The 12,230-nt window shown below is 46.9% G+C and overlaps 2 protein-coding genes across 2 annotated transcripts; one reads left to right on the top strand and one right to left on the bottom strand.

The window, feature by feature from the left end:
- Positions 1 to 1,516: 1,516 nt before the first annotated feature.
- Positions 1,517 to 3,470, top strand: GGS25DRAFT_511841 (26S protease regulatory subunit 6B). Its single transcript, XM_049262744.1, has 3 exons — positions 1,517 to 1,968; positions 2,028 to 2,126; positions 2,179 to 3,470. Exons 1-3 carry the CDS (start codon positions 1,772 to 1,774, stop codon positions 3,146 to 3,148), a joined length of 1,266 nt encoding a protein of 421 aa, XP_049112615.1. The 5' UTR covers positions 1,517 to 1,771; the 3' UTR covers positions 3,149 to 3,470.
- Positions 3,471 to 4,485: 1,015 nt separating this feature from the next.
- GGS25DRAFT_511836 (vesicle coat protein) lies at positions 4,486 to 6,394 on the bottom strand. The gene has a single exon (XM_049262743.1). The coding sequence runs from the start codon at positions 6,347 to 6,349 to the stop codon at positions 4,820 to 4,822; it is 1,530 nt and encodes a 509-aa protein (XP_049112614.1). The 5' UTR covers positions 6,350 to 6,394; the 3' UTR covers positions 4,486 to 4,819.
- Positions 6,395 to 12,230: the final 5,836 nt, after the last annotated feature.

Raw genomic sequence — 12,230 nt, 5'->3', positions numbered from 1 at the left:
GCTGTGTAATGTAAGTACATATGTACGTACTTACTGCAACTGTACACTGTACGTATGTAGTATTCAATGTTGATGTAAGTTCAAAGTTGATGTACCTCAATAGTTTGGTAACGGTCAAAATGTACATAGGAAATTGGGAACATTGAATTCAATGTTTGTGATGCTGATGGTATGGATGGTAATGTAGACATGTAGGTACCTAGGGTCCTAGGTATGAATGTATGTACTAGGGGTGTGTATGCAGGTATGTATCATAGATGCAAGATGGCGGTGCGCTACATGGCACTTCAATGTTGAATCAATGTTATTAGAGGAGTTGCAACTTGAAGTCCTACCTACCATTGATGTAGGTATGGGTATCAGGTATGTACTGTAGGAGAGCCACCTGGGCAGTAAAATAGGGAAACCCAGTGCGAAGCCGCCGCCGTCGTCAAAGTTACATAGACGGACGAAGCAAAGAAGGTAGGATGGATATGTATGTGGATGTGGATGATGAATGATGGATGGATATGATGACACATCGGGAGTGAGGGACCTTATGGAGCATTGGATCGTTGAAAGAATGAGATTGGTCCAACAGGATGAGATATAATCCAATCTGGTTAGAGCATCAAACATTGCTGCTGAGTGTGCTGTTACTTGCCCCAATCCCATTTCGGTATCGTGGGAATCGGGTCTCTTTAACACCCACTTGGGTTTCCTTCACCCCCCATCTCCCCCCACCTATACATAGGCTAGCCTGGGATTTTTTTTGTCTTACCTTTTTAGATGTTCGTTCCCGTTCCATTTGTTCATTGTTGAAGTTGTAGTGGATGGGCTTCGTAGTTGTTCTGAAGGGTGTATTAGGTAACTAGGTGGACGAGATTCGAAAATTCAAATGTACCCCGATATGTATCGAGTTAGTATTGTATCATCGTCTTCAATGTTGATATCATATATCGAATTCGAGACAGCGTAGACTTAATTCGGGCGATGTCGGAACTTGTTTGTTCAGCGCGATAGTATGTAGGAGGCTTGGATGGCTTGGATGGCTGGCGGGAATGTGATGATTGATTGGTTCGCCTTTTAAAGATGAGTGGTTGGGAACAGCCATTAAATATGGAGTTCCTCGCCTTAAGTTTAACAGACCTAATTAATATGTATCTATGTACCCAGGTAGGAGTAACATTGAAAAGGTGTTTGATGAATAAAGAGCCAATCAACATAGAGCTCCTTCAAATGATCTAGGCTTTTGGATATCCTGCCTGCAGGTGTAACCTTAGTCTCTGGGTGGAGACTATGGGGCTTAACTTCTTATGCTTCCAGGGTTTGGTTCAAGGTTCTGAGATGATACAAGGTTCCGGATCCCAATTCCAATCAGGTGAGATAAGGTGAGCGGAAAATCTATTAATCCTATACTTGCCTAAAATAGGCTAGTCCATACGTATACCCCTGTAATGTCCGTGTGTGTACCTATGTACTGTGTACCTATGTACCTAGAATGTACACACGTACCGCCTCTCAAGGCTACAAGGCTGGCGTTAGCACCTGGATGATGTTACATACCTAGGGCACCTAGCTGTCAGTAAGCTGCGACTGGAAAACCGTTACTTCCATCATCAAACATCAACCTCAATATCCATAATTCATTGATTCTTCAATTTTCATCATCAACAAAAACTACTCGGCGCTTATCAGAATCAAAATCAACAAATATTTCCCACACACACACACACCTGACTACATCCGTCCGTTCTATCCTAAATCCTGGGTAGTAAATAAAGCTGCGAAAATGGCCGACGTTCTCGTAGATAACCCGGCCAACATCGTGGCGCCACACAACAAACCCATCCCTTCCAACATCCCAAATGTCGAGACCATTGACGGAATACCGGCGCAGGGTGGAGATGAATATGCCGTGCTGAAGAAATTGCAAAGACATCTAGAATACATCCAGCTTCAAGAAGAATACATCAAGGATGAGCAGAGGTAAGGAACCATTACCCTCTGCGTCGCAACAGTTTTCTCTAACGGAAAAATAACTATAGGAGCTTAAAACGCGAACTCGTCCGAGCCCAAGAAGAGATCAAGAGGATCCAAAGTGTTCCGCTGGTTATTGGCCAATTCATGGAAGCTATCGACCAAAAGTAAGTATTTATTCATGACACCAACACATGACCCAATCTAATCCATGACCAGCACTGGCATAGTTCAGTCAAGTACAGGATCTAACTACGTTGTTCGGATTCTATCTACCCTGGACCGCGAGAAGCTTAAACCCTCCTCTTCTGTTGCCCTACATCGTCACTCTAATGCTCTTGTCGATATTCTACCTCCAGAGGCCGATTCCTCCATCGCCATGCTTGGCGCTGACGAGAAGCCTGACGTAACATATGCCGAGGTCGGTGGTCTCGATATGCAGAAGCAAGAGATTCGTGAGGCCGTTGAACTGCCTCTCACCCACTTCGACCTCTACAAACAGATTGGTATCGATCCCCCGCGCGGTGTCCTACTGTACGGCCCTCCCGGTACGGGTAAGACTATGCTTGTCAAAGCCGTCGCCAACTCTACAACCGCCAACTTTATCCGTGTCGTCGGATCTGAATTCGTTCAAAAGTACTTGGGAGAAGGTCCCCGTATGGTCCGCGATGTCTTCCGCATGGCCCGCGAGAACTCCCCTGCTATCATCTTCATCGACGAAATCGACGCTATCGCTACCAAGCGTTTCGATGCCCAGACCGGCGCTGACCGCGAGGTCCAGCGTATCCTTCTCGAGCTGCTAAACCAGATGGATGGTTTTGATCAAACTGCCAACGTCAAGGTTATCATGGCAACGAATCGCGCCGACACACTCGACCCGGCCTTATTGCGTCCCGGCCGTCTCGACCGTAAGATCGAATTCCCCAACCTGCGCGACCGTCGCGAACGCCGTCTCATCTTTACCACCATTGCCTCGAAGATGAGCCTCGCTCCCGAGGTCGACCTCGACAGCCTCATTGTCCGCAACGATCCTCTCAGCGGCGCTGTCATCGCCGCGATTATGCAGGAAGCCGGCCTCCGCGCCGTCCGCAAGAACCGCTACAACATCATCCAGGTCGACCTCGAAGATGCCTACTCCAGCCAAGTCAAGGGCACAGCCGACGAGAACAAATTCGACTTCTACAAATAAACGAGAGGAACTCGTATTATGGTTTATGGCTTTGCGAGGAAGGGTAGTGAGAAAAAGGGGGGGCATGAAAAGGAATGGATACTATGCATCTTCCAGCAAGCATTGCTTAGGTAGTGGAAATGGAATATAGGGCGTGGGCTCTAACCCTCCCTTCCCCTTTTTACTACTGCTACTACTTGCTACTACAACACCGTAGAGGTTGACGGCACGGTTGTACAGTAAATCTGTATTATCAACACGCCTACCTAAAATACGTAGGTAGGCAGGCACTAGCTAGGCTATACACACACATACATACATAACTACGAAGGACATCCATCACGTTTGATATGAAATGCCATTCGCAGTAGGTAGTGACGGACTTTTTTCTGTGCCCCTGACTACTAGGTAGGTTACCTACATACATGATACCAGTATGTGCGTGCGTGCGTACTAACTTAGCAGGTAGGTAGGTAGGTATCTAGAAAAGACAAGACAAATGGGTAGATAGGTAAACAGTAAGACTTGAACGTTGGATGGACATTGGGCCTTCGACGTTGTACAGTATTAAAAGAATTAGGTACCTATCTAACGGATCATGATTCCTTCATCCACCCCATCCCATCCCATCCCCTCTCCTCTCCTCTCCTCTCCTCTCCTCTCCTCTCCTCTCCTCTCCTCTTACTAAGCTACCAAGGTAGGTAGGTGAGCTGGTAGACGGGCAGGTAACAGTATACACAAGTATTAAAAAAGGTAGGTATCTTCCATTACACACGGCTCGGCTCGGCACGGAAACAAGGTTATTTAGAATAGAAGTAGAATAGAAAAAGAATCGAGGTATCGTATTATCGTGAAATATAATAATACATTCCGTGGGACCAGAAGATACGTAGTGATTAAACCAACCAGCTCCCTCTTAACGCGAGAGTGATTTTAAGTTCCTCCTCTTTCTTGGTTCATCTCAGTTCGTATCTCCACCCCGTTCCATGCCCATCTCGACTCGTCCGAGTTGAGATGGATGTATGGAATATGGATGGCTTGAATTTCGAAAACCGGTTCGTTTCGTTCCATCCGCAAACCGTCTACCGTTTACTCCACTTTCTAAACTTCGGTTTATTGGCCTACTTACTCCCATCAACCCTAACTCCCTTTTTGTATGCAATACCTAGACCCTTTTTTTCCCGACTCTTTTGTTGCGCCTGGTTTTATTATTCTTCTTCTTCCTCTAAAGCATGCTCCCTTCCAATGCAAACGCAAGCAAAGGAAACAATACCATACGCCCAAGTGAAATTCCATAGCCGAAAAAAAAAAGGGGGGGAAGGAAGCAAAATACAGCAAAATCCCCCATAGCAGAGGTAGTAATACAAAGTGGGTATCTCCCTCTTGGAAGGGGTGGGGGGGAAATAAAAAAATGAGGTAACGCGATTTATTGGGCGTAAAGTAAAAACAGGGCACAAATCGACATGTGTGGGTATTATGCGCGCCAAGGGGCTCCATCTGCGAACGAATAACCCTGACTAACAACTCAAGCAAGTGCTTTGCAATCAATCGAAGGACGCTCGCGGGGGGGTATCTCCACTCAACACTCAGCAAACCTGGGTATATCCTCCTCTCCTAAGTATTCACCTCGTCTTTGGTGTGTGGTGAGTTGTTAACTCGGTCTCGTGTTAACCGGTCATAGGCAGGCCGTGATCAGGAAGAGAGCACAACGCCCAATTCCAGCAGCAACTGCACAAAACGAGAATGCAACTCGATGAAGAAATCGGGGAGCCCCACTAGTTCTGCAAGACCGCGAGCCTTAGGCGCAAACCCACCGGGGCCCATAGACCCGCCCATGCGCTGCATGAAGCCGCCGCGACCGCCGCCAGTTAGGAAGCTGCTCGTGTCGTTGGCTCTATCCCGTTCTCGATCGCGGTCCAAGTTGGTACCGAATCCACCTCCCAGACCTAGGCCGATGCCACTGTCACGCGGGCCCTCGCCAAATCCACCATTCCCATATGCAGCGTTCAGCGCAGCAATCGGACTATTGGCCTCCTCGCGTTCGCGGTCCCGCTCGGCTTCAGCTTCGGCTAACTCTTGGATCCAGTTTGCAAGGTCACGGAAGGCAGCAGATACGAAACTAAATGTCTTCATAGCGAGGCGCTCGCGGTGCGTACTAAGCGCCAAAAACGCGTAGACCCTCTTACGTCCACGGGCGTGCATATCGGGAATTCGGAATATGTACGCAGTTGTGTAGCCTGCGAGGGGGTCACCAAAGAATATCGGCCCGCCATTAGCAGCTGATTGAGGATTCGGTGTAGTCGTAATATAACCTGGGCCGTGACCGGTTGACGGAGATGGGAAGGGTGGGGGGATGCCCGGTAATTGGCCTGCCTGTGCAGTTTCAGGTCGCCGAGGGAGCGTCTCGAAAGATAATGTCCTTAAGCAGGAGGCGCGAACTATAGAAAAGGTAGTTGGAACGACAGATTCATGCGTGGAGGTGTAATCCAAGTAGTGTGTGTGCTGTGTGACACTAGACCGAGACGAGACACTCGAATGTGAAGTCGAGGTAGTCGGTCGGCGATACGTGGCTGGGCGCTTAGCAGTATCCGTAGACAATACCTCTTCTTCCGCATCCGAAGTATAGGAAGATTGTGGGTTGGAATTGGGTGGGCTAATTTCACCCTGGCCTCCATAGACGCGGGCGTAGGGTGCGCGGGTTCGTAATGTAGGTCCCCTATGACCAGACTTGGATTCCGCAGTTCCGGATGTGCTTCCATCTTTTCCCTTCTTTGGTTCCTGTCGCTTAGGGAGTGTGAGTGCACAGTTTTGGCATGGGTTTGCCCGCTTCGTGTCGGAGTCGTCGTAGGTTCGATGGAAACTTGGATCGCGGCGCATATTACCCTTGCCGTTCGCTTCGGGGAAGCCTTCGGGTACATTTCGGGGACTCTGGGGGGGCGTCTGAATTGCCGAGCCTGCAATAGGAGATGCTACGGAAGCTGGGTGAGCCGTACCATTGGGACCAAGTTTCGACGCTCGTAGTAATGATGTACGGTGCATTTGCATATCTTGATCGGATGCAGGGATAGAGGAACTACGGGAGGCTCCAAGTGTCATTTTTCGCAGAGCATCTGTAACGACTGCTGGCGAACCAGGCGACGCAGCACTTGTTTGCGGGCGTGCAGGTTCGGTACTCTCATCACAACATTGTGCGCATGGTACTGGCAGGCCTTCAGTGACCATGAGAGGTGTTGGTCCATGAAGATCGCAGTAGTGCGCTAGACATAGCTGGATATGAGTTAGCAGAGGCAATATCGCCGGCTTTTGAGAAATGGTCATGGCTGGCCGAAATATTGAGGCGCAAGATGTGATTTGATAAGATTCATATGCTAAAACAGCATGTTGAAAGAAGAATTGAGGAATGGAACCACACTCTCAACGGCTAAGATGGCCGTAATAAGTTGAACAGAAAGCCAAAGAGTGGGGGTTCAAACGCGAGAGACAAGACAGAGAATAAGTCGGTCAGGGGGGAAAGCAAGGTGTGTGTGAGTTGGGCGGAAAACAAGTCAAGCCATTGAGGACAAACACGAAGGAAGGATAGTTGGGAAGGAAAACGTCACTGTCGCGCAAGGGGGGAAATAAGGTGAGTACAAATTACCAGTTGGTGACTTGGGCATCTGCGACAATCACAGTCCCGTACCAATCAAGCTTAACACTTGGCTGACTTGGGGGCGTAGCGGCACATCGCTTCGCTCCGTGCCGTTGTGGTGGGAATAGGGGGGAGCTTCTAACATAAGCAGTCAAAGCAAGTAAGACCCGGGGGTAAAGAGGACAGACTCATAGAGAGAGGATAGCTGGACTCTGCTGGACTCTGCTGGACTCTGTTGAAGGGTAGGGGTTAGGGGGCTGACGAGATGAGTGTGAGTGTGGGGGGACACGAGGCTTCGGGTTTGGTCTAGAAAAAGAACGAGGCGGTGAAGGAATACATCTGATTAAGTATGTACCTAGTAATTAGGTACATAATAAAAGAGGTGCTATGTAGGTGTTATGTAGGGTAGGTCAATGGAAAGATGGGGGATAATTCATGTATCATTGATGATGAAAAGGGTGGGTGGGAATGGAAATGGGATGGGATGGGATGGGATCATGGTTGAGAGATACAGGATGTATGCATGTATGCATGTATACATGATACAAGTTGCATGTGTTCAATGTTCAAAGAAAGAAAAACCAGAGTTTCGCAAAAGTGTCAGGGGGTTTGGGGAAGGAGTGCTCCAGGGTAAGGTTAAGGTATGCAGGTCAGCACTAGTGTACGACGTACTACACATGTAGGTAGGTACATTCTATAGCGCAAAGTATAAAAAATAAATAAGATGAAAGTGAATTCAACAACGGTCGATTGTCGATTGACTTTTGACAAAGATAAGATGAGACGCGTGACGCGATCATGAAGTCAGAGTTTAGAGTTAGAAGCATTAGGTAGGTAGGTAAGTAAACAAAACATTCAATGTTAGGTTGAACCTGAATATCGGGCAGCCATCAAATGGAAGCAAAAAAAATAATACATTTGTAGAACTTGGAAGAAGAAAATTGGAAGAGTTGAGAAATGACAGAGTACTTACTATAGACGTCATGATGCTTCTTCAAAACACCCAAGTAACCCAAGCAAAGCCAAGTACCCAGCACCGGCTCTGTGGAGCGTCGCACCTTGCAGGTTGCAGGTTGCAGGTTGCACGGCGGGGTTGTCGAATTTAGACAGTAGGAGGTAGTTAACCTGCAACCGAAAGCGACCTGATTAGAAAGGAAAAAAAAAAAGATAACCCCGAACGCGACCTGAAAATCGATTCGAAAAAAGATGACCCCCAAATGTTCCAATCTCCCTCCCACACCCGTCCCGCGTCCTGCCCTTGCTCCCGTCGCTTATCCAACCCGGTTCAAGTCAGTCCCGAGCAAGGCCAAGCAGAGTCCTTTTGTAACAAATACTCAAAAGTATTATCTCATGAATGCAACAATAGAGCATACAGGGAATATACTGAGAACACTGGGGACCACAGGGTTATTCCAAGGTTTCTTGCCGCGGATGAGAAAGGCAACAGAGCACATGCGCTCGCGACTATGTCTCCGTATGCGTCTCCGTATGCGTCTCCGTCTGCGTATGCGTCTCCGTCCGTGGTTACGGCTAGGTCGGTATAGGTCGGTATTTCCTAGTTCCAGAAAAGCGATGCGATAATACGAAACGGGAAATAAAGCACCACTTTCTTGTGCTCTCGACTTGGGGCCCAGTATACGTGTGTGTATATGGTGTATATGTGCAGTGCAATCACGAGCCACAATCCAAGCAAATGCGGCACAGGATTACAGAACACAGCGACAGGCCACCAATCGGCTCTTGGTCCAGTAAGACTGATCCTTGTGGTTCGTTCTGGTTGGTTCGCTATCCAGGGCAGTCTCAAATCGAAGTCGTTGATGGATTGGATGAGGAGATCAAAAGTAGTGCTGACCTCCAACTCACAACTCTTCTTTTTTCTGTCTCTTTTTTGTGATGCGATCCAGCGACACAAGCTAAAGCGTGAGGGTCATGCGCTTCGGAATTAGGGCCTTCAGCTGTTGCAGATTGCAGGTTGCGATGCGTTTGGGTAGGTAAGGTAAGGTAAGTGAGGTTCACTAGAGACGCAAGAAGAATCAAGTGTATTAGTAAATAGATTCCTAACCCAGATAGTACAGTATGGTAGAGTATGTACTGCCAGGTAGCGTCACTAGTAGTAGTAGATAAATAAGTAGAATCGGAGTAGGACGTAGACAGGGACGCCTTCAATGAAAAACGTTGAATAAAAAAATAAAAGGGAAATAAGTCAAGTAAGTACGGTACCTAAGGGGAATAAAAGAAAAAGGAATTGGGGGGAATCCACTCGAGTATCATGTATCGAATAAGAGGTAATTTGTATAAACATTGTATGTACTTACATGCACATGCGTGTTTTCAATTTTGGAAGTAAGTCGACGTTGCTAGCTAGCTGAACTGACTGACTGAGCTTCCTTCCTTCCTTCAATGTTCGGAATAGTTAACGTAGGAAAGAAATAAAACTTGAAGTAGATCAGAAGCTGGAGGCAAGTATGACCGCCGTACCTTTGGGTACTACTACTAGTACTATGTAGATTAACAAAGTACCAGTTGACCTGTTAACTTTTTCAAGAAAAGACTTTTTGCTTTTTCTTCTTCTTTTTTTCTTCTTTTTTTTTCTTCCTTTCAACTTTTCTTCAGCTTAATGATTCATTTCACCAGTACCTCAAGTACTAAAGAAAAAAAAGAAGAAGATATCAAGTTAGTCAAAACTGAGGTATCTCATAAAAGTGTTGGTGGTTTTGTGCAACCCCGACAACATCAAGTCAGTCCAGTCGACGGTCGTGTGTGAAAGTGAGTGAGGTCAGCTTTCGGTTTTTATCACCAAATTATGGCATTAATAACGGCACATCTGCTGGCGCCCTTGGAAACTGGTCTACACTAGTCTAGGTCGACTACTGTATGTGTGCCACTGTACCAAGAGGGGACCACTGGCACTACGACGTATGTAGTATTTTGGTATTTTAGTATTTACTAATGTATAATACTAATACGTACTGCCGGGTCCTGGAACGCTTGGGTGCGGAGGGAAAGATGGGAAGATGGGAAGATTTGCTTGCTTGCTTGCTTGCAACTTGGTAGCGCTGGCTTGGGTAGTCGATATGGTAATGGTAATTATGGACGATACCACCACAATCGTATTAGCTCGCTGTTTGTCGGATACCCTAGCCGGTAAGGGTGGTCTTCTAGAAGGACCACTAGAATCGCATGCAGAGCCTAGGGCCGACTGCGCAGCAACCACCCAACTTGACCCAAGTAACTAACCTAGATGCTAGTTTAAATAGCATGCAGATGTGGGACTGCCTAGAGGGGGGACTACCACACCGACGAGACGATGCTTGCCTATTATTAACCAGGTTAGATGGCCCACTTTATCGCGTGTCGGCCTGGGTCGGGGTTACGACTTGGTACGTATTGGTGTTAGTTAATTAGAAGGATTTATCGTGCGATGGATGGATACATATAGCTAGCTATACTGGATCATGAATGGATGAAATCTGGATGGGTCCCCAAAGTCTCTTTAGCCTGCGGCGTTTCTGTTCTCAGAAGGGTAGGTAAAGTAACCGGTTCGAGGTAAAGCCGTTGTGAAATGTCTAAAAACGTCGTCATTAGAGAGGTACACACGCACTAACTGCTAGGTATAAAATACCTAACTACCCAGATGTGGTATGTACCTATTCATGTAGTATTTATTTCGGTATCACGGGTGAAACATGGAAGACATATGTATATAATTAGGGAACATACAATTGCCGTACATGTGTAGTTAAAAGTTTGCCGAAGCAACGGTAGACGAGCCGGGGATCTCGGCCGAACTCTGGAGTCGTATGTATGTGTAGGTAGATATGTATGTAGGTATTAGGTGGGTAGTAGGTAGTTATGGGTATGAGGTATGGATGTATGTAATGGATTATACACAAAGATTTTCTAATAAGATGGAGGGGCGAAGGAGTTTGCCCACATTTGCCCACAATATCCTATGCTAGGTATCGTTAGGGGCAATGTCTGAGAAAATCTAGGAGGGGCATACGAACAATGTGAAGAGAGCAAACTCGAATGGGTCGGGTTTCATAGACGTATTATACTGTCCATACGGCGTACACATCATCTAGGTCACGCTGTCACGCTGTCACGCTGCCTTGCTCAGAAGCTAAGAGACGGGTAGTAGCTTGAAGAGGCTTCGGCAAAGGATTTATAGATGCAAGTACAGCTGTTGTAATCCACTTGCGTATGATACGTAGGTATACAAAGTAGGTACCTACCTATGAGAAAAGAGCATTGAAGGGGAACCATCGTCGGATATCAATTATTAGTCAATTGCCTAGTAGTAATTAAATATCATGATTGTCAACGGAGTGCATTTATGTAATTGGCCAATTTGTTCCGTTGTCGAATATCGTGCCTGCGTTTTTCAGCTAACCATTCAGCGTCATTGACATTGACATTGCCTTCTAAAGGAAAGTATGTGTATGCCTACCTAGTACTTACAGGTAGGTGCCAGCATAAGTAGGTATGTAGTATAAGGTATACAGTCAGCTATGGTGAAGAAAGTTAGGGATGTCGGAAGATCTACCTATCCACGACAGGGAATTCGGAGTCAAGGTCAAGTATCAAGCCCCTCGATCAGGAAGCCAGCCAACCAACTCCGAATCGTGGCTAGAACCATAGTTACCTACCTACCTAGTTGTCCAGGTATCTACATAACCTAGTAGTTATAAGTAGCAGACATCTCCAAACTCCTGTTCGTCGAGAGCTCCATTCCAGGGGCACGCACCATTTATCCTGCAGGGGGGGTCCATACCGAGGCCTGCGAGGGTTCGATAACAAAAAAAGGCTGGGTTTGTGATCGGATGCGTGACATCTTATTCTCACCGTAATCAATATGTGCAACCCCTCCCTCGACGAATCGGAATACACTGCTGGATCTCACCATGAGAACCTCGCATACATATGTCAGCACGTCAAGCAAACCCTTGACAGGTCGTATTGGTAGTGTGTATTGGTATAAATTGGCGGCTGGCTCAGCTGTCGTCCTACTTCCCTACAGGCAAGTACAGTAATGCACGCTTGCAGACAGGAAAGCTGTTGTCATATTCTGACGGGAACATTACAGCAAATCGTCGTCCCATCTCTCCCATCTCTCCCATCTCTCCCATCATTATTACATCACTGTCGTCTGGACTTCAATTCATCTTATCTAACATATTTCGCGAGTTGCTATGGTTACATCCCTACCCTTCCTGCATAGATATTAAAATATTCACATGCTTCTTCTTCTTCTTTATAAGTGCGTGCGTGCGGTACATGGGTTTCTATATTCACGCTCCCATCTTCATTTCCCTCTTTCTTGAGTTTGGGTCCTCCTCTTTAGCCCCCCTTAGTTTCCGTGCGCTAGATGTATATTCTAACGTAATAAATGGCCCGAATTGATTCGGATTTGTCGGAGCGTTCGGGAAGACTACTCATCCTACCAAGAGGTAGCTAATGGTCATCAGCCAAGCA

The sequence above is a fragment of the Hypoxylon fragiforme genome, assembly GCF_022984875.1.
Source record: "Hypoxylon fragiforme strain CBS 206.31 chromosome Unknown GGS25scaffold_10, whole genome shotgun sequence".
In the NCBI taxonomy this organism is placed as follows: domain Eukaryota; kingdom Fungi; phylum Ascomycota; class Sordariomycetes; order Xylariales; family Hypoxylaceae; genus Hypoxylon; species Hypoxylon fragiforme.
The sequence above is the reverse complement of the archived record's forward strand: the minus strand, read 5'-3'. Positions and strand labels throughout refer to the sequence as shown.